The sequence below is a fragment of the Mya arenaria genome, chromosome 1 (assembly GCF_026914265.1).
Source record: "Mya arenaria isolate MELC-2E11 chromosome 1, ASM2691426v1".
In the NCBI taxonomy this organism is placed as follows: domain Eukaryota; kingdom Metazoa; phylum Mollusca; class Bivalvia; order Myida; family Myidae; genus Mya; species Mya arenaria.
Window position 1 is genome coordinate 55,914,976 of NC_069122.1, and position 24,436 is coordinate 55,939,411.

Sequence of the window (24,436 nt, forward strand, 5' to 3'; positions counted from 1 at the left end):
GGGCGGGCATTGTCATGCATCAATGTTACACCAGGACATTGCTGACGAATAAATGGTAAGGCATATGCATTTAGCACGTCTGCAACATAACGCTGTGCATTAATGTTGCCCTGTACAACAACCAAATCTGTCTTCCGGTTTCCCATGATATCACCCCAGACCATTACGCTCCCTCCCCCAAACCTGTTCTTCTCAACAATGCAACAATCTGCGAATCTTTCATTTTTACGCCTGTATACCCGTAATCTTCCGTCAGCATGACTAACTGTGAACCGAGATTCATCGGTGAACAAAACTCGGTTCCAGTCAGCCCTTCTCCAAATCAGATGACGTTGCGCCCATAACAGCCTGGCAGCACGGTGACGTTGGGTCATTATCTGACCAGTGTACGGGCGGCGTGCCCTGATTGGTTGGGCGTTACGACGCAACCGGTTGCGAATGGTCTGCCCTGAGACATCGTATTGCCTAGCAGTGACTGTGGCTGCCAATTGACGTTGACGTAAGTGCGTCAACGTAATGAAACGATCTGCTCTAACCGTCGTTACACGAGGCCTACCAGGTCGCTGCCGGTCGTGAACAGCCCAAGTCTGCTGGTACCGGGATGCAAGACGATTAATCGTCTTCCGACAGCACCCGAACCGACGCGCGACTACCCTGGCGGACATCCCACCCGCAAGCATCCCAATTGCCTGATTTCGCTCGTTTTCGGAAAGCCGTGGCATATCGAAAACAGTGAAAAATTAAAGAAAAAAAATAATTTTCAGAATAGCCCCTATCGCATGAATGGTACGACATGAACTGAATCAACATATGGATGACATGTATAGCGTGCACGTGCAAAACGTGCAAATGACCGTTGCGGTTACTGGCCGATATGTAAACCGTTGCGTATCGGGTAAACTGTACACGATCGTATTCTGAACATCGCCAGGGTTTAAAATACATGTACATTGAACATGTAGCAACTACACAGACAAAGCTTCACCGGCTATAAAACAGGGACGTTTCTAGTTTTCCTGAGTATAGTTATCTGTCTTCGTTGCATTGTGACATTGGTTGTCTCTCGTTCAGTGTCTGTTTGGCCTTAACTTCGTGTCACTAAACCGGGTTGTCTTTAAATGTATGGATACCGGGAGTGTCCATGTAGTTTTCTTTGTATTATTGGACGTAAACAAAGGCCTATGGTGGGGATGATAGTTGGGGTAGAAAACAACGACGAGTAGTTAGAGTAGAGAACATTAAACTGTTTCCACTGTTGCATTCTGGGCATCATGAGAAGGATACAGTTATCGTATTAGAATTATGAACATTTTCTTTCATTACATTTTGGAAATACCTTCCAAAAAGACATTATCATCTTGTGAAGCAACTGATACAGTATTTGGATCGAAGTTGGAACCTTGTATTAAGATCTGAAACTATTTACTTAAATACGACCATACCTATGGAAGACATTCTCCTTAAATACATTGATATTCCACACAGTACGTGCGACAGACAAGAAACGTATAAAGCAAGCAAATATGATTTATTTCCAGATAAATGTACATGACAATTCATTGCTTGACAACTCCAATCTCTTCTTTCATTCTTTCATTCAACTTCCTTCTGAAAATAAGACATATTGAACAAACATTTAGTCAATAGTTTTATTTTGTTTTAACAAGCAACGAGTATCAATAAATGAATGATATTTACAATTTGCATATTCACATATTGATCTGAACGATGCAAAATAATTTGAATTTTTACTCTTTGACTTTTGTCCAGTCGTAAGTGTTTGCCCTACATTTTCAGCCAATCAGGGGCGCCAGATTTTTAAAATGTTTAGTTTCTTATTTCTAAAGAATCGTTTCTTATTGCTGCAAGCAACATGATTAAGTAAATTGCTATAACTGCGCATATAGCCACGCCTACTGTTTGCATATGCAAAGCCGCAATTAAAGTGTCAATGCTGATTTAAATGACGTCAAAATATCATGGGGGGTGGTATCATGCAGTGATTGACGGGTCCTTTGACAGGCGCACGGCATAACTTTGAAGCTGATGCAATTTTGGGGGGCTAACACTAAGTCGGTTAGAAATTATATAGTATTTTTTCATGAATAGGAAACCACGGTAACTGAGCTGCGCTCCGTTCCCTCAGGTTACTTATTCACGAAACTATTACTTAATAAACTCTAACCTATACAAAGAGTCGTCGCTTAGTCAGGTTATATAGCATGGATGCATGAGTTAAACGAGGACAGCTCACTTGGTTTACTCATGATTTTAAGCCGGTGTTCTCGGTTAAAAATGATGTTACGCCGGCTTCCTCGTAAAAGTTAAGTTTCCCCGGACCAATTTCCCGATAAATTTAGTACAACGACGATTTTTTAAAAATGATTGAACATTGATACAATTGAAGTTCAAAGCAATTCACATTTATGTTTGAAATATTAAGTATTTCACAAATCGTTACATCTAATCTTTGATGTCTGAAGATAACGGCTTCACATTTTCAGAAATTGGAGTCAAAACTTGCCTTTACTTCACAAATTTTAACGCCAAAACAACCTACCAAATTGTTTCTATCGTACTGTAGAAATGATTATAAGTATCTTCCATGGCCGAGAGCGTAAGATAGGTTCATTCCGACCCGAGCGAAGGTAGTTTTGCGGAAACGAGGTTTACCGAGTTTCCGCAAAACACCCTGCGCGAGGGTCGTGATGAACCTATCTTACACGAGCGGCTATGGTAGATGCTTTTTCTCCCATCTCAGTTAAAAATAATTAAGTAAAACTGTGTTTTTTGCTGGAACTCTTTTGTGCTTAGTGAAAATAATTGCGAATAGATATGCGATAATTCGTGGTTGTCATGGATATGCGCGCAGTGATTCCGATTATATTAATAGTCAAATCGGTCCTTAAATAGTCCTAAGGAGAGTGAACATTATTTCTTGAATGGTGCGTGAAAACTGTATTATGGTGACATTCGAAGCGAGAAATAATTGACTAGCGTTCTAAATATTGCCACAAGACAAGGTTTCCATGATCCTACAGACGACAGTCTTCAACAAGGGAGGTAATTACAATCGGGTGACCATAAAAAAGGATTTCCATACGGGCATTTTATCTTCGCCCGTGGGCAAGATAAGAATATCTAGCATGGTTAAATTATTGGATCTACTTATCTGAGGTGGGAGTGACCTGTGTCACTGATAATTGTGTGTGTTGTCATGGATACTAGAAATCTATACATAGCATAGCGTTAAATGAAAAACAACAGCTTACACGTAAATGTGTGTACCTTTTGTTTCGCTACCCCCTTTACCTAAAATCAATTTAAATTTTGTTCAAAGTAAAGACCTACCTGAACTCATCTACAGTTCACAGTAGCGACCACTATTACTTGTTCCGGTACAATCACACCAGTAGTTGTTGACTGTATCTACGCATGTCCCAGAATTACACGAAACTCCGGCACAGTCATCTATCACTGTAATAGAAATGTATTACTTGTTCCTTTGCAGTGGCCACACTAGCTGTCTGCTGTCATAAAATAATATGTGCCACAATTACAGAAAACTCACACAAAGGTATTCTTTTATTAATTTATTATTTTATTATTAATTTAATTATATTATTTCGGTGTATGTGGACAAACAGTGGATACTAATTGATGCATCTTTATCGGGACAAATTTATTATCATGCATGTTCATTATAAAATAACTCCGGTAATAAAACGAAGGCGGGGCTCTTAAAGCGGCATAGACTGCCCTTTGTTTTATTTTAAATGGTTTAGTAAAAGAAAAGTTATCTTCGATTTAAATCATTATTTTAAACAAAATGTTGCCTTCCGACGTAGCAGACATGACGTAATTTATCACGTGGTATACACACACTGTAATTGGTGTAATACATATAAGTTATCATACCCGTATCACACGTTGTACCGGTGAAGTCGGCTTGGCACGTGCATGTGTAACCACTTCCGTTGCCCGTGCACGTCCCGAACTTGCATGGGTTAGAATCACATGGACCTGGAAAGAAAATGCATGGTTTTCAATATAATGATATAGAATCTACAGCGACAAGCCATTATGCAAACAAATTACAATTACCTTATTGCGGAAAACACGACGAAGGGTTTGATCTTCTCATTAAATATTGGTGAACTACAGGTCTGTTTCTTTAAATAGTGAGACAAGAGATGTTTAACAATCGTCGATACTCGCTTAGTAGTTAATTAATTTCAACATTGCTTTCATTACCCAGAAAAACAAAAGCCAAGTTTAAAAATTTCTGTTATAGTTCAAACAGTTTCTTTAAAAACTCTGCACGGTTCGTGTTTTATGTTAAAAATACATTTTCACTTTTCTATTTACAATCTTTTACGAGGCAATTTAAACGTTTAAAGCAATAGTCCATAAGTAAAGAATACAAATAAAAATTGAAAAGAACTCACTTTCAGTCTGGCAACACTTTGGTCCTTGATATCCGGCTGCGCATGTGCACTCATAACCGCCCGGCAACGATGTACACGTGCCTCCGTTTTTACATGGACTCATTGAACAAAAATCGCTGAAGACTGAAAATAAGAAACAAAGAAAACGATTATTATTAAGATAATGTAGTAGTAGTAGCAGTAGTAGTAGTAGTAGAAGTAGTAGTAGTAGTAGCAGTAGCAGTAGCAGTAGCAGTAGCAGTAGAAACAGCAGCAGCATCAGTAGCAGCAGCAGCAGCAGCAGTAGCAGCAGTAGCAGTAGCAGTAGTAGCAGTAGTAGTAGTAGTAGTAGTAGTAGTAGTAGTAGTAGTAGTATTGTTAATAGTATTGTTATTATTAGTATTCGTATTATTATTATTATTATTATTATTATTATTATTATTATTTATTTATTTATTCATTCATTCATTCATTCATTCATTCATTCATTCATTCATTCATTCATTCATTCATTCATTCATTCATTCAATCATTCATTCAATTTATTTATTTATTTATTTATTTATTTATTTATTTATTTATTTATTTATTTATTTATTTATTTATTTATTTATTTACTTATTTATTTCTAATATTTTCGCTTGTTCTGGAGAGCATCAATCGGTACAAATATACACATATACAAATTTAAACTCGACATATCCAATGTTTATACCTGAAACAACATTGGAGAAAAAAAGAAGTCCGAACACCAAAGCCAACATTTTTACGTGCATTTTTTTCACGTATGATATTATTGAAAGTTGAACTATAAATCGTGTCCACCAGAAACTTGTGAAGCTTTCAAGGGTTGTGTCAATCATGTACTGCTATACCACAAATGATGTGCTACTTAGCATTTTTTGACACGTAGATATCACGTGACTTTGGAAAAACTCATTCCGTTCACGTAGTTTAACTAATATGTCTGTATTTTGATGAAACAAGTTAGGAATAATTTTAGTATCGCAGCAGCTGTATCATGTGATGGATTGTTAAACAAGGTAATTGTGTGATGAAAGTCACGTGGTAGCGTATAAAAAAACAACAAATATTTCAAAAAGAAAAGATAACTCTACGCGATAAAATATCTTAATAAAATCTTAATATTAACTTTGCATGTATTATTTGTTTTCATCATATGTGTATGTGTTGTGTATTTATTACATATCAGATTGAAAACACGTGTACCGTCATTACAATACAGGCAGCTGATTTATGGTTTTGTGTTGTGTGAAAATGATTTATTTCGTGAGTATAAGTTGTTAATCATTATTTTTGGTTCTGTCAGCGTTAGACAGGATTTTCAAGATAGTGGTATAATGTATTGGATGTTACCGCTTAATTAAAATATGTCGATGTTTCCAAATGACATGTGTATATTTTGTTGTCATTTTAATTAAGGAAACATGATCTATGTAAATTTTTAAGATTCTCATCTGCCAGGTGTCTTTTCCCTGGGTATATATGGCGAAGCTGATGGCCAGAATCCCTAGTACCCTGCCTGTTCTTCGACTCTAGAAGGTAAGGTAGATGAAATATGATGATGGGTTGTGTTGATTTTGATGGGAAATAGACTCTTTAAAGTGACACTCTTATTCAAAATCAATACATACACTTGTATAAAAAACAGAAATTTTGAGTGATTAACCTTTAACTACTTACTAAATAATGCATTTATGGAAAATACTTATTACTGATAATAAGATTGTTACCGTGTATTTAATAGCTGTAAAAGCAAAAATATTAAATGATTGGTGAATGCTAAAAGATTTTCTGTGATCTACTATAATTGTCTCACAAGGTAAAAATATCGTGTTTGTTGCAACTTTCTTTCAAATTAGACACAGTATCATTTCAGAACCGGTAAATTAAAACAATTGTATTAAATATGGTAAGACTTATGTGGGAGTAAGAGTGCATCTTAAAGGAAATTTACTGTTATTAGTATCGCTTACAATTTTACTTTCAAACGACTAGTACCATGTATTTATTACCTCAACACATGACCTTGTTACAGTTAAGTAGTACAAAAGGGCGTTTACAAAAGATAGAATTTCATCAATCCGTTTTAAAATAGAAGAATACATTTTGAAAAAAAAAAACAATCCTAAATTGAAATTTTGATCTGTCTTTTTTCACAACCGAACTTATTTCTTTCCGTATTTTACAGATAATGGTGCTTTTAGAAGGATTAAGGGTTCTACTTTGTGTAAGCGTTTGTCTTGTATTGACCACACTAACCTATGGAAAGAAGAAGGTGAGTTTTTCAACTATTAAAATACGTATTATATTGATATGTTGATTTTTATACAAAATATATAATTTTGTGACAGAAAGCAATGTTTATGGAAATAAAAGGGACTTTGGTCCATACAGTTGAGATAATTAATTTATTTTCAAGTTGTTTGGAATGAATACATATCTTAGTTTTGTAATGAAATACTACTTTCCCTGAACAATAAATGCCGCATTATCCCGTTCTTGGGGTAGTGTTTGAACCAAATTGTGTCTATAAACACACTTAACTTATCGAGATTGCTGGACTCATACTTTGGATGAATGGAATATATGTGAGTGTACAATTTTCACAGGGTAGTGATAATGACGCCATTGTGACGCCAGAGATTATTCACACAGAACACGGCGAACCAACTCACAACGGTCAGGTGAAAGGCTTTGCTAAGCATGCGCAGACATACATCAAGGTAAATTTTTAAATGTTTAATGAAATTGATTTTGACATTTCAAATTATTTTTGGTGAAGTAGTTGCCTGCTAATATAGTTTTTGTGGCAAAATATTTCATACAAAACCATCAACAATATACCTTGTGGTTTATTGATGCTATCTTATTTAATTCACTTTCCTTGTTACGAAAATGCAAAAATAGTTTTTAAAATAGAAGAAATCCACTTTGCTGGTTGGCAACTGAAGCCATTTCTTGTGCTTTGAATACTTATGGAACCAAAATTTGGTAAAATACTCTTGGGTGAATTTTGTAAAGCTCTTCAAACACATACAAACGTATTGAAGATAAAATGTATCATGCGTGCTCAATATTGAATCTTGAAACGGCATACAATTTGACTTATTGAAGAGTTTGTGTTCTGGATCGTTAAACACACTTCTTTGTAAATTCCTAAACGATTAAAGACATGCTCTCTTTATCGATTCGCTTATGTTAAGTCTTACTCTTAATGTTATTCAATTTTGTCTGTAGTAGAATACGGAAAATACTAAGTTAATGGTGGAAATATTTACAATAATGACCTTCTTTCTTCAGGATGAACGAAGAATAAAGTACAACGAGAAGTCACCAGATATTAAAAAGAAAGGTATCTATTAACAAACACAATACTTCTATTGCATAAATTTATTGTGAAACACGTTATTATATGCATTAAACAGAACATACAATGAATTCATAGCGGACTGCACAAATTGCTGTGTGCACCTGTCGGGGATTGAACCCACGACCTCTCGTTTCGCAGGCGGACACTCCACCGCGTCGGTATATAAGCTAGCTCTATAGCGGTACAATATAAGTGCGGCTTTAGATATATCAAATACTCTGTTACACTTTCTTCCTCCTATCTCGCAAAGTGAGTGATTTACGTTTGGTGCCAAATGTAACGGACAGCACGAATTACTGTGTACACTTGTCGGAGATCGAACCCACGACCCATAGCTCTGAAGGCGGTCACTTCACCGTGTCGCTAGAGAAGAAAGCTCTATAGTGAGACATTATGAGTGCTGCTATTTACATATCGAATACATGGTTACATTATATAAGAGTGTTCACTAATATATCCATTAACATTAAGGGTGTCCAACATATTGTTCTTAATGGTTATTAAAAATGAGTGTAATCCAGAAAAAAATACAGATTTTTGGATTGTCATTTATGCTGAAAATATGCATGCTTGTACAAAATGTATCTCGAACAACGAAACGTTTTATCCCTTGTGTTCATATCTTGTTTTCAGTTGTTCTGTAAGGATCCATAACATTATCATATCAAATAACAATGATTCCTAACATTACACCACATTATTTGCCACTGTGCATTATTGTGCTTCTACTTTAGCCACTTTTCCACACTCATACTTATGTTATTAACAATAACATTATCCTTTCCCAATAGGGCATACATAAAAATAACTGTTTACACTGGCCCTGACTGACCCACAGCATCTGGGACTTAAAAAAGAGCTTTGGTAAATGTTGGCTTGATCTTGAAGGTTTTTCTATTACTTTTCGAGCCAACAATTTACGAAACAAATCATGAATGGCAACAGAAAACCTACCTAGGGTGGCCTGACAAGTGTGTGGTTGTGTAACCCTACCTAGGATGGCCTGACAAGTGTGCGGTTGTGTAACCCTACCTAGGGTGGCCTGACAAGTGTGTGGTTGTGTAACCCTACCTAGGATGACCTGACAAGTGTTTTGTAAATCTAAAATAGTTGATAGGCCCAGATAACTCGTATAACACTGGCCGTGTCCTGGTGGTCATCCCATCATATATTAATAAATATATAATGATGTGTGTTTGTAGTCTGTTAATCGTGTAAGTACTTTTTGTCTCTCAGTCAGTGTATTTTGGGGCCTAGCCTTGGACCGCACAGCAGGGGTTATGCTTAAATGTTTGGCTACAAGGATTGTACCAGTAGTTTTCATTGTATTTAATGATGTTGATAATAACTATTCTAAAACAAATATTATACTGTTATTTTTATTTCAAATATCATTTCAGAGCCAAAGGAAAGAAAATCGAAAGTGAGTGCCAACGTAATGTTAAAACTATATGCACAAATATTCTTAAAGTGGAATAGTTGAATTCATCAAATGTTTGAATTTAAAAAAATATATATATAAGTTTATCGCACATTTTACAAATATAAACAATACAGTAGTCGAAACCAATATAAATTATGAACACGCGTTTATTTAAGAAATGAATTGCGGGGATGGTGTCATAATCGGGGTATGAATGTAATTGGTCTGGTTAAAGAGTGTGGAGTCCGAAGTACTCCACGCGTACTTTGACCAGCCAAATTGCGTTCATATCCCCGATATTGACATAAACCCCACAATTCTTTACTTATATTTACACCAATGGTTCATTATTGCATTCAATAATTGTTTTAAAAACACCTCATTTCATTTAAGAAAACCTTTCAGTAATCATTTCTTACCCATTCTGTAAATAGAACCACCCGACTGTAACTGGAAACATTTTTTCAAATGACTTCACAACTACGCGGGAAAAGATCAACCACTTGAAATTACTTTTAGCGTAAAATTGAAACAATTATGGCAACAAAACATTTTAAATATATTAAATTAACACTTTCTAACATGTTGATTTATATTTTACGGGACATGCTGACACAATACAACCAATAACAAGATCAATTGTTTCCATGTATATTGTTATGCGATAAATTGCGATCCGAACATATCCGAAGATGTTGCGTTCATCGATTGATAAACGCAATTGCCAAAAGGCAGTTCATTTAAGGAATGGAAGTTGAGGTGCAAATATTGTAGTTAATATTTCAAAAACTGTTTTCAATGCATTAAAAAATAAGTTACGTAACTGAATATTGACCACATTTGTATGACATTGACTAGTACATGTATATGTAAGGGTCAAAATGTGATATTAATCAAGATGTTAAAGGATATTGAATGTTTGATTTCAAAACAGGTTAATGTAACGTTTTCGTTGTTTGCTGTTGTTTGTTTAGTTTTTCAGTGTGTTTTTGTCCTTTTTAGTTTAAGAAAGCGCCCAAGCTCCCTAAAGGCCATCGCAGTAAGCGAACAGCAATAAATGAATACATGGATATATGGAACAAATGCATCATACCGTATACAATCGAGTCAAGCGTGACAGACGTACAAGGAATTGAAAATATCCTTGCAATGATCCATTCAATTAGTGGCTTCCGGTTTGTTGACTACACGGGCGATAACAGTGCTTATGACCTTCCACACGGCAGCTATATGACCTTCCGTTATTCGTAAGTTTAGTGATGTATTTCCTAGTACTCAACATGACACACTCCCCTGAGCTTTCTAACATCGGCTATGTAACATTCCATTTAGGATAAATGTGTAAATTCATTTTCAAATTGACAACATTATTGACCCGCGTTTCATCAAAAAAATACATTTACGGCCGGTTTCTGTGCTTGTTGCATGATTTGAGCCATATTGTATTTTACATTTTTTATGACACAATGGCCATGCTTTCCTTAAAATAAACATAATTAAGTAGTTATTGTGGTGAACAAGAAACCAGGAGTAGCCTAACTAATTTTTCGGTCAGTCCGACCAGTATATTTTCTATACTGATTACCTTTTGTGACCAGATGATGTCCGAAGTCATTGTTTTTGACACTATTTGATCGATAATAACTATCAAACATTATTGTGGTGGTATTAAGTCAAGCTTTTAAATTATCGATGTCATCAGGTCAAAATTTAGTTGTGATTTTTATGATCTGGTAATAGCCATTAGAGCATTGAAAGGCTTGTACAAGAGGCATATTGTATCTTGACAAACATTTTCCAATTGAGAGCATATGACACGCATTTTTTAAAAGAAATGCTGCCTTTGAAAAAAAGTTCTTTGAAAGTTAAGTTATCAATTACGTCAGTAAACAACATTTCAGTTTAAACAAATAGGAAACGATGTTTTCCGGAAGCTGCCTATTTTGTTGGTAAATACTAAATTAATAAAACTCCACACATCGGTTAATTCCCTTTACAAATCAATATTATGTGTATAACAGAGAAGCCAGTCAAGAAAATTCGAATCAAAATAATTCCAGCTGTCAAAACAGTTACGTTCCACAAACAACTCTATGAGAGATGAAAATATAGGGGATCAAAATAATAAAACATAACTATTAAATTTTCACAAAATACAGTTGGGGTATATCTGTGAAAAGAAAAAATATATTGGTGTGGTCAATAGGGCATTGCTGTGACTCGACACTTTCACCAAGACGCAGCACTTTGTTTGATTCCTGTAAAAAGATCAAGCATTTTTTCTCTGTTTTAACTGTTAAGACAGTATTTATTCTAAACATACTTCTCAGCCAACCCTCCAACTAAAATATCAGGGTCATTATATTGCATTTTCTAGATTGCCCGAACTGCAATAGATTAGTCTTTACAATGGTTTAATTCGTTACACTGCCTCTAACCCTTCAGTACCTTCATCGCTCTGATTTCAATTCACAGGGACGGTTACTCAGCAGGCTATGGTAGAAATCCGTCACATGATCAACATTATGTATCACTCGGTGGGAGCGACTTTGTAAGTATAAATGACTTGTTTGCAGTTGTGTTCCCTTTATTCGTCTAAAGGGTGTCCGTTTATTTTCTGATATTTCGGGATCTTTCATTATGTATTTTATTGGTGGTTTTTCGAGACGGAATGCCGCTTTAAAACGTATAAGAGGTTGACAGTGTTGCACCTACTATTGAAGTCAAGGAACTGATGTTCATTGGGGGTGATTGTCGGGCTAACCGGGAAACCCTCTTCTATATTGAACAAACAAGTCTTCACTGAAACTTCACGTTCGGATTAAGTAGTTTTGAGTTATGTTTTTCATTCAATTCACTGAGATACTTTCGATTATTTCACATTGACAAAAACACAGTTTGGGCTTTTAATTGTTTAAAGAATTAAAGTCAAATTAAGATAAGTAAATTATGAAGAATAAAGCCGCTATTTTGAAACTAGAGGCACATACACACTAAATAAATAGAAAATCAAACGTTCCAAACCCAGTCCTAAAACGTATGACATTGTTTCATACTTGAATTGATGCTATAACTAGTCTTTTATAACATGAGCACGCCGTGTACTAACAGGTGGTAAAAATACAATAAAAAACTACAGGGACAAGCCCATTAGTCAAATAATCAATAACACACCCTGTTTAGAGGCGCCAAGTTACCGTATATGTGTTATGTCGGTAGTGAGTTGCCGTATATGTGTTGTGTCGGTAGTGAGTTGCCGTATATGTGTTATGTTGGTAGTGAGTTGCCGTATGTGTGTTGTGTCGGTAGTGAGTTGCCGTATATGTGTTGTGTCGGTAGTGAGTTGCCGTATATGTGTTGTGTCGGTAGTGAGTTGCCGTATATGTGTTGTGTCGGTAGTGAGTTGCCGTATATGTGTAGTGTCGGTAGTGAGTTGCCGTATATGTGTTGTGTCGGTACTGAGTTGCCGTATATGTGTTGTGTCGGTAGTGAGTTGCCGTATATGTGTTGTGTCGGTACTGAGTTGCCGTATATGTGTTGTGTCGGTAGTGAGTTGCCGTATATGTGTTATGTCGGTAGTCGTACAAACACCACAAAACACACACACACACACACGCATTAAAAGTTCCCCTTAATGATGTATCGCCATCAATGGAACTCGAGATAAATGGGGGTTTAAACTGCAGTTAAGATGCGCTTATACCACTTAGTGGTTAAAACATCTGCATATCTGTATCCTATGTGCATTGAATTTACCATGCTCACATATATTAAAAATAATTGTAAAATGTAATGGGCGTCTGACCAGTAAATTTCGTAGAAGTGTCTTTCATTCAAAAGATCAATGCACATCAATGAGGTAATACCACAGAATCATTCTAAGTTCAAAGGTGTCTTCTCTCCAAATCCACAATCTCAATTATACCATTAATTCGTTAAAAATGCAACATTTCAAACTTTTAAAAATAAGTGAAAATAAAATGTATTTCAGATGCCAATTAATACGGCCACTTTGCTGAATATTTGTCTTTTAAAAAAATGTAAACTACACTAACAGCACTAACATTAGAGGAACCTTCAATTTAACCAGTATCATGTTTAAAGTCACTATGAACAATGTCAGACAAGCATCAAACAAGAGGCAGAGTGCTACAACAAACCTATATATGGCAATTCGCTACCGACATAACACATATACAGCAACTCACTACCGACACAACACATATACGGCAACTCACTACCGACACAACACATATACGGCAACTCACTACCGACACAACACATATACGGCAACTCACTACCAACATAACACATATACGGCAACTCACTACCGACACAACACATATACGGCAACTCACTACCGACACAACACATATACGGCAACTCACTACCGACACTACACATATACGGCAACTCACTACCGACACAACACATATACGGCAACTCACTACCGACACAACACATATACGGCAACTCAGTACCGACACAACACATATAAGGCAACTCACTACCGACACAACACATATACGGCAACTCACTACCGACACAACACCTATACGGCAACTCGCTACCGACACAACACATATACGGCAACTCACTACCGACACAACACCTATACGGCAACTCAGTACCGACACAACACATATACGGCAACTCAGTACCGACACAACACATATACGGCAACTCAGTACCGACACAACACATATACGGCAACTCACTACCGCCACAACACATATACGGCAACTCAGTACCGACACTACACATATACGGCAACTCACTACCGACACAACACATATACGGCAACTCACTACCGACACTACACATATACGGCAACTCACTACCGACACAACACATATACGGCAACTCACTACCGACACAACACATATACGGCAACTCACTACCGACACTACACATATACGGCAACACACTACCGACACAACAGATATACGGCAACACACTACCAACACTACACATATACGGCAACACAATACCAACAAAACAGATATACGGCAACACACTACCAACATAACACATATACGGCAACTCACTACCGACACAACACATATACGGCAACTCACTACCGACACAACACATATAAGGCAACTCACTACCGACACAACACATATACGGCAACTCAGTACCGACACAACACATATACGGCAACTCACTACCGACACAACACATATACGGCAACTCACTACCGACACTACACATATACGGCAACTCAGTACCGACACAACACATATACGGCAACTCACTACCGACACAACACATATACGGTAACTCACTACCGACACAACACATTTACGGCAACTCACTACCGACACAACACATATACGGCAACTCAGTACCGACACAACACATATAAGGACACTCACTACCGACACAACACATATACGGCAACTCACTACCGACACAACACATATACGGCAACTCACTACCGACACTACACATATACGGCAACACAATACCAACAAAACAGATATACGGCAACACACTACCAACACAACACATATATGGCAACTCATTACCAACATAACACATATACGGCAACACTACAAACACAACACATATATGGCAGCTCAAAACCAACATAACACATATACGGCAACACTATTAACGCAACATATATACGGCAACTCACTAAAGAAATAACACATATACGGCAACTCACTACAGACATAACACACATACGGCAACTCACTACCAACATAACACATATACGGCATTACTACTAACACAACACATATACGGCAGCTCATAACCAACATAACACATATGCGGCAACATTACCAACAAAACACATACACGGCAACTCACTACAGACATAACTCACATAAGGCAACTCACTACCAACATAACACATATACGGCAACTTACTACAGACATAATTCATATACGGCAACTCATTACTAACAAAACACATATACGGCAACACACTACCAACATAACACATATACAGCAACTCGCTACCAACATAACACATATACGGCAAGTCGCTACCGACATAACACATATACGCAACTTGTTACCGACATAACACATATTCGGCAACACACTACCAACGTAACACATATACGGCAACTCACTACCAACAAAACACATATACGGCAACAAAATACCAACACAACAGATATATTTCAACTCACTACCAACATAACACATATACGGCAACTCACTACCAACATAACACACATTCAGCAACTCACTACCAACATAAAACATATACGACAACACACTACCAACATAACACATATACAGCAACTCGCTACCAACATAACACATATACGGCAAGTCGCTACCAACATAACACATATACGGCAAGTCGCTACCGACATAACACATATAGGGCAACTCGTTACCGACATAACACATATTCGGCAACTCGCTACCAACAAAACAAATATACGGCAACTCACTACCGACATAACACATATACGACAACTCATTACCAACATAACACATATACGGCAACGCACTATCAACAAAACACATATACGGCAACTCATTACCAACAAATCACATATACGGCAACTCGCTACCAACAAAACACATAAACGGCAACAAAATACCAACACAACAGATATATTCCAACTCACTACCAACATAACACATATACGGCAACTCACTACCAACATAACACACATTCAGCAACTCACTACCAACATAACACATATACGGCAACTCATTACCAACAAATCACATATACGGCAACTCGCTACCAACAAAACACATATACGGCAACCCACTACAACAAAACCCATATACGGCAACTCACTACCAACAAAACCCATGTACGGCAACTCACTACCAACATAACACATATACGGCAACTCACTACCAACATAACACATATACGGCAACTCATTACCAACATAACACATATACGGTAACACACTACCAACATAACACATATTCGGCAACTCACTACCATAATAACACATATACGGCAACTCACTACCAACATAACACACATACGGCAACACACTACCAACAAAACACATATACGGCAACTCACTACCGACATAACACATATATGGCAACTCATTACCAACATAACACATATACGGTAACACACTACAACATAACACATATTCGGCAACTCACTACCATTATAACACATATACGGCAACTCATTACCGACATAACACCTATACGGCAACTCATTACCAACATAACACACATACGGCAACACACTACCGACATAACACATATACGGCAACTCGCTACCGACATAACACATATAGGGCAACTCATTACCAACAAAACACATATACGGCAACTCGCTACCGACATAACACATATACGGCAACTCATTACCAACAAAACACATATACGACAACACACAACGAACCTAACACATATTCGGCAACTCACTACCAACAAAACACATATACGGCAACACACTACCAACACAACAGATATATGGGAACTCACTATCTACATAACACATATACGCAATACACTACCAATGTAAAACATATACGGCAATTCACATCCAACGTAACACATTTACGGCAACTCATTACCAACATAACACAAATACGGCAACTCACTACCAACATAACACACATACGGCAACTCACTACCAACAAAACACATATACGGCAACTCACTACCAACATAACACATACGGCAACTCACTACCGATATAACACATATACGGCAACTCACAACCGACATAACACATATACGGCAACTCACAACCGATATAAAACATATACGGCAACTCGCTACCGACATAACACATATAGGGCAACTCATTACCAACAAAACACATATACGGCAACTCGCTACCGACATAACACATATACGGCAACTCATTACCAACAAAACACATATACGGCAACACACAACGAACCTAACACATATTCGGCAACTCACTACCAACAAAACACATATACGGCAACACACTACCAACACAACAGATATATGGGAACTCACTATCTACATAACACATATACGCAATACACTTCCAATGTAAAACATATACGGCAATTCACATCCAACGTAACACATTTACGGCAACTCATTACCAACATAACACAAATACGGCAACTCACTACCAACACAACACATATACGGCAACTCACTACCAACATAACACACATACGGCAACTCACTACCAACAAAACACATATACGGCAACTCACTACCAACATAACACATATACGGCAACTCACTACCGATATAACACATATACGGCAACTCACAACCGACATAACACATATACGGCAACTCATTACCGACATAACACCTATACGGCAACTCATTACCAACATAACACACATACGGCAACACACTACCGACATAACACATATACGGCAACTCGCTACCGACATAACACATATAGGGCAACTCATTACCAACAAAACACATATACGGCAACTCGCTACCGACATAACACATATACGGCAACTCATTACCAACAAAACACATATACGACAACACACAACGAACCTAACACATATTCGGCAACTCACTACCAACAAAACACATATACGGCAACACACTACCAACACAACAGATATATGGGAACTCACTATCTACATAACACATATACGCAATACACTACCAATGTAAAACATATACGGCAATTCACATCCAACGTAACACATTTACGGCAACTCATTACCAACATAACACAAATACGGCAACTCACTACCAACATAACACATATACGGCAACTCATTACCGATATAACACATATACGGCAACTCGCTACCGACATAACACATATACGGCAACTCGCTACCGATATAACACATATACGGCAACTCGCTACCGACATAACACATATACGGCAACTCATTACCAACAAAACACATATACGGCAACACACAACGAACCTAACACATATTCGGCAACTCACTACCAACAAAACACATATACGGCAACACACTACCAACACAACAGATATATGGGAACTCACTATCTACATAACACATATACGCAATACACTACCAATGTAAAACATATACGGCAATTCACATCCAACGTAACACATTTACGGCAACTCATTACCAACATAACACAAATACGGCAACTCACTACCAACATAACACACATACGGCAACTCACTACCAACAAAACACATATACGGCAACTCACTACCAACATAACACATACGGCAACTCACTACCGATATAACACATATACGGCAACTCACAACCGATATAACACATATACGGCAACTCGCTACCGACATAACACATATAGGGCAACTCATTACCAACAAAACACATATACGGCAACTCGCTACCGACATAACACATATACGGCAACTCATTACCAACAAAACACATATACGGCAACACACAACGAACCTAACACATATTCGGCAACTCACTACCAACAAAACACATATACGGCAACACACTACCAACACAACAGATATATGGGAACTCACTATCTACATAACACATATACGCAATACACTTCCAATGTAAAACATATACGGCAATTCACATCCAACGTAACACATTTACGGCAACTCATTACCAACATAACACAAATACGGCAACTCACTACCAACACAACACATATACGGCAACTCACTACCAACATAACACACATACGGCAACTCACTACCAACAAAACACATATACGGCAACTCACTACCAACATAACACATATACGGCAACTCACTACCGATATAACACATATACGGCAACTCACAACCGACATAACACATATACGGCAACTCACTACCGACATAACACATATACGGCAACTCACTACCGACATAACACATATACGGCAACTCACTACCGACATAACACATATACGGCAACTCACTACCTACATAACACATATACGGCAACTCACTACCGACATAACACATATACGGCAACTCACTACCGACATAACACATATACGGCAACTCACTACCGACATAACACATATACGGCAACTCACTACCAACATAACACATATACGGCAACTCACTACCGACATAACACATATACGGCAACTCACTACCAACATAACACATATACGGCAACTCACTACCAACATAACACATATACGGCAACTCACTACCGACATAACACATATACGGCAACTCACTACCGACATAACACATATACGGCAACTCACTACCGACATTACACATATACGGCAACTCATTACCGACATAACACTTATACGGCAACTCACTACCGACAAAACACATATACGTCAACTCGCTACCAACATAACACATATACGGCAACTCTCTACCAACATAACACATATACGGCAACTCACTACCAACTTAACACATATTCGGCAATTCACTACCGACATAACACATATACGACAAGTCACTACCGACAAAACACATATACGGCAACTCGCTACCAACAAAACACATATACGGCAACCCACTACCAACAAAACCCATGTACGGCAACTCACTACCAACATAACCCATATACGGAAACTCACTACCAACATAACACATATACGGCAGTTCATTACCATCATAACACATATACGGTAACACACTACCAACATAACACATATTCGGCAACTCACTACCATTATAACACATATACGGCAACTCATTACCGACATAACACCTATACGGCAACTCACTACCAACATAACACACATACGGCAACACACTACCAACATAACGCATATACGGCAACTCACTACCAACATAACACACATACAGCCACACACTACCAACATAACACATATACGGCAACTCACTACCATTATAACATATATACGGCAACTCATTACCGACATAACACATATACGGCAACTCATTACCGACATAACACATATATGGCAACTCACTACCATTATAACACATATACGGCAACTCATTACCGACATAACACATATACTACAACTCATTACCGACATAACACATATACGGCAACTCACTACCAACATAACACATATACGGCAACACACTACCAACATAACACATATACGGCAACTCACTTCCAACATGTCATAACAACCTTGGCACGGTGATATTCTATTATGCTTTTGTTTTAGTTGGCAGGCCTGCACGAGATCTTCCACGCGCTAGGTCTCCAGCACGAACACCAATACGTGTCCCACCTCGGTTGGGAATGGAACTACTTGGATCATGCTGTTGATAGTGAGTTGGTCCTTGCACAGTGTTTTTATTCAGTCACTGAAAATAGACATTGATAGGCATAAAGTATTTTGGAAGTTTCACTTTTAATAAGAGCATCAGCTCACATTACAGCTTGTTAAGGTCTTTTTTATGTTGGCACATTTGCCTTGAATATATATATATACACATGTTCCTTGGATTCGCAACGGTTTTAAGTAAAGACGTTTCCTTAAAACGCTATGATCTTTTTATTTTTAAAATGTTTTGAACCATTATTGTTTGATAAGGTTAAAAGTATCACTGTTTTCTTTAATGTGCCACAATGATGATTGATTGTAATACTTGACAGGTAATAAACATGGTTTTACCCTGCGTTTCGGAAGTCAAGCACTGGACACGAGCGAAGCGGACCCCTCAGTCTTTGATCCGTTTTCTCTCATGCATTATTATCCTAGTGTAAGTTTTCAAACGCTTAAGAGTCCCCGTGTACTTTAAACACCATTTAAGTTCTTTTTTCCCCAAACTCATGTTGATCATTGCATTGACATTATCTCATGATATCGCGCACAGGTAACGTGATATTCCCTTGTGACACTTAAAGCGTGACATTCTCTGGCAATACATACAAGTCGGGGACATCCCTTGGTGACACATACAAGTCGGGGACATCCCTTGGTGACACAATCAAGTCGGGGACATCCCTTGGTGACACATACAAGTCGGGGACATCCCTTGGTGACACATACATGTCGGGGACATCCCTTGGTGACACAATCAAGTCGGGGACATTCCTTGGTGATACATACAAGTCGGAGACATCCCTTGGTGACACATACAAGTCGGGGACATCCCTTGGTGACACATACAAGTCGGAGACATCCCTTGGTGACACATACAAGTCGGGGACATCCCTTGGTTATACAATCAAGTCGGGGACATTCCTTGGTGACACATACAAGTCGGGGACATCCCTTGGTGACACAATCAAGTCGTAGACATCCCTTGGTGACACATACAAGTCGGGGACATCCCTTGGTGACACAATCAAGTCGGGGACATCCCTTGGTGACACATACAAGTCGGGGACATCCCTTGGTGACACATACAAGTCGAGGACATCCCTTGGTGACACATACAAGTCGGGGACATCCCTTGGTGACACATACAAGTCGGGGACATCCCTTGGTGACACATACAAGTCGGGGACATCCCTTGGTGACACAATCAAGTCGTAGACATCCCTTGGTGACACATACAAGTCGGAGACATCCCTTGGTGACACATACAAGTCGGGGACATCCCTTGGTGACACATACAAGTCGGAGACATCCCTTGGTGACACATACAAGTCGGGGACATCCCTTGGTGACACATACAAGTCGGGGACATCCCTTGGTGACACATACAAGTCGGGGACATCCCTTGGTGACACAATCAAGTCGGGGACATTCCTTGGTGACACATACAAGTCGGGGACATCCCTTGGTGACACAAATCAAGTCGTAGACATCCCTTGGTGACACATACAAGTCGGGGACATCCCTTGGTGACACAATCAAGTCGGAGACATCCCTTGGTGACACATACAAGTCGGGGACATCCCTTGGTGACACATACAAGTCGGGGACATCCCTTGGTGACACATACAAGTCGGGGACATCCCTTGGTGACACATACAAGTCGAGGACATCCCTTGGTGACACATACAAGTCGGGGACATCCCTTGGTGACCCATACAAGTCGGGGACATCCCTTGGTGACCCATACAAGTCGGAGACATCCCTTGGTGACACATACAAGTCGGGGACATCCCTTGGTGACACAATCAAGTCGGGGACATTCCTTGGTGACACATACAAGTCGGGGACATCCCTTGGTGACACAAATCAAGTCGAGGACATCCCTTGGTGACACATACAAGTCGGGGACATCCCTTGGTGACACAATCAAGTCGGGGACATCCCTTGGTGACACATACAAGTCGGGGGGACATCCCTTGGTGACACATACAAGTCGGGGACATCCCTTGGTGACACATACAAGTCGGGGACATCCCTTGGTGACACATACAAGTCGGGGACATCCCTTGGTGACACAATCAAGTCGGAGACATCCCTTCGTGACCCATACAAGTCGAGGACATCCCTTGGTGACACAATCAAGTCGGAGACATCCCTTGGTGACCCATACAAGTCGGGGACATCCCTTGGTGACACATACAAGTCGGGGACATCCCTTGGTGACACAATCAAGTCGGGGACATCCCTTGGTGACACATACAAGTCGGGGACATCCCTTGGTGACCTATACAAGTCGAGGACATCCCTTGGTGACACATACAAGTCGGGGACATCCCTTGGTGACACAATCAAGTCGGGGACATCCCTTGGTGACATTTACAAGTCGGGGACATCCCTTGGTGACACATACAAGTCGGGGACATCCCTTGGTGGCATATACATGTCGGAGACATACCTTGGTGGCACTAACATAGGATTTCTTCTTTTTTTTTCATAGGTTATATTGATTAAGTTTTTTGGTCAAAAAGTTGAAAAAATAGAGCATTAATGTACTCATTATTAATATTTAGTGTAGTCAACTAGGTTTTTTCATATTAAATGACCAGTAATGAAAGTTTAAGCACAGAATTTGGTTAAAATACTAAAAATATTAACATACTTAAATTTTGAGAACAAGAATTAATCGCTACTCTATTGTACGATATAATAAGTATTTTAAACGTGGACTCAGTTGAGTAAGACCTTTCGAGGGACTTGGGCCAGTGAATCAGTCCTGTATCCGGCCACCCGAGGGACTTGGGCCAGTGAATCAGTCCTGTATCCGGTTACCCGAGGGACTTGGGCCAGTGAATCAGTCCTGTCTCAGGTTACCCGAGGGACTTGGGCCAGTGAATCAGTCCTGTATCAGGTTACCCGAGGGACTTGGGCCAGTGAATCAGTCCTGTATCAGGTTACCCGATGGACTTGGGCCAGTGAATCAGTCCTGTATCCGGTTACCCGGGGGACTTGGGCCAGTGAATCAGTCCTGTATCCGGTTACCCGAGGGACTTCGGCCAGTGAATCAGTCCTGTATCAGGTTACCCGAGGGACTTGGGCCAGTGAATCAGTCCTGTATCCGGTTACCCGAGGGACTTGGGCCAGTGAATCGGTCCTGTATCAGGTTACCCGAGGGACTTGGGCCAGTGAATCGGTCCTGTATCCGGTTACCCGAGGGACTTGGGCCAGTGAATCGGTCCTGTATCAGGTTGCCCGAGGGACTTGGGCCAGTGAATCAGTCCTGTATCAGGTTTACCGAGGGACTTGGGCCATTGAATCAGTCCTGTATCAGGTAACCCGAGGGACTTGGGCCAGTGAATTCAGTCCTGTATTAGGTATACCCGAGGGACTTGGGCCAGGTGATCAGTCCTGTATCCAGTTACGCGAGGGACTTGGGCCAGTGAATCAGTCCTGTATCAGGTTACCCGGGGGACTTGGGCCAGGGATTCAGTGCTGTATCAGGTTACCCGAGGGACTTGGGGCCAGTGAATCAGTCCTGTATCAGGTTACAACAGGGACTTGGGCCAGTGATTCAGTCCTGTATCAGGTTACCCGAGGGACTTGGGCCAGGGAATCAGTCCTGTATCAGGTAACCAGAGGGACTTCGGCCAGTGAATCAGACCTGTATCAGGAATGCCAGAGGGACTTGGGCCAGGAAATCAGTCCTATATCAGGTATGCCCGAGGCTCTTTGGCCAGGAAATCAGCCCTGTATCAGGTTTGCCCGAGGGACTTGGGCCAGTGAATCAGTCCTGTATCAGGTATGCCCGAGGGACTTGGGCCAGGGAATCAGCCCTGTTTCAGGTATGCCCGAGGGACTATGGCCCCGGGCAGGGAATCAGTCCTGTATCAGGTATGCCTGTGAGTCGAAATGCTGACGTTTCATTTCCAAGTTAGTGGTAAATATATCCGATAATTAATACCTTTAAAATGAAAAACCCCAAAACAGTAAGTCGCACGAATGTGACATGATAGAATCTGAATAAAAAAATAACAAAGCATTTTATATTTTTTAATACAATATATCTAAAGCATGGTGCAGATAAGAATGCCAATC

At 39.3% G+C, this 24,436-nt stretch overlaps 2 protein-coding genes across 2 annotated transcripts in view; one reads left to right on the plus strand and one right to left on the minus strand.

Moving 5' to 3' along the window:
• Window positions 1–1,565: 1,565 nt before the first annotated feature.
• Window positions 1,566–5,280, minus strand: LOC128228846 (fibropellin-1-like). Its single transcript, XM_052940374.1, has 5 exons — window positions 5,143–5,280; window positions 4,449–4,571; window positions 3,919–4,023; window positions 3,352–3,477; window positions 1,566–1,608 (listed from the first exon to the last, which is right to left on the minus strand). Exons 1-4 carry the CDS (start codon window positions 5,201–5,203, stop codon window positions 3,362–3,364), a joined length of 405 nt encoding a protein of 134 aa, XP_052796334.1. The 5' UTR covers window positions 5,204–5,280; the 3' UTR covers window positions 1,566–1,608; window positions 3,352–3,361.
• A 695-nt stretch (window positions 5,281–5,975) lies between these two features.
• LOC128236358 (uncharacterized) overlaps window positions 5,976–24,436 on the plus strand; it is a 47,455-nt gene continuing 28,994 nt past the window's right edge. The window contains exons 1-9 of the mRNA XM_052951225.1: window positions 5,976–5,990; window positions 6,640–6,726; window positions 7,061–7,174; window positions 7,752–7,803; window positions 9,222–9,244; window positions 10,247–10,491; window positions 11,720–11,795; window positions 20,240–20,345; window positions 20,674–20,780. Of these exons, the coding sequence (XP_052807185.1) occupies window positions 6,643–6,726; window positions 7,061–7,174; window positions 7,752–7,803; window positions 9,222–9,244; window positions 10,247–10,491; window positions 11,720–11,795; window positions 20,240–20,345; window positions 20,674–20,780 (807 nt within the window). The 5' untranslated portion in view covers window positions 5,976–5,990; window positions 6,640–6,642. The remainder of the gene's footprint in view (window positions 5,991–6,639; window positions 6,727–7,060; window positions 7,175–7,751; window positions 7,804–9,221; window positions 9,245–10,246; window positions 10,492–11,719; window positions 11,796–20,239; window positions 20,346–20,673; window positions 20,781–24,436) is intronic.

Coding starts and splice junctions, on each gene's coding strand:
- LOC128228846 (XM_052940374.1), bottom strand. CDS start 5,203: ATGCACGTAAAAATGTTGGCTTTGGTGTTCGGACTTCTTTTTTTCTCC. Junction 4,024..4,448: donor AAAGTGTTGCCAGACTGAAA/GTGAGTTCTTTT, acceptor TTTTCTTTCCAG/GTCCATGTGATTCTAACCCA. Junction 3,478..3,918: donor CGGTACAACGTGTGATACGG/GTATGATAACTT, acceptor TTTCTATTACAG/TGATAGATGACTGTGCCGGA.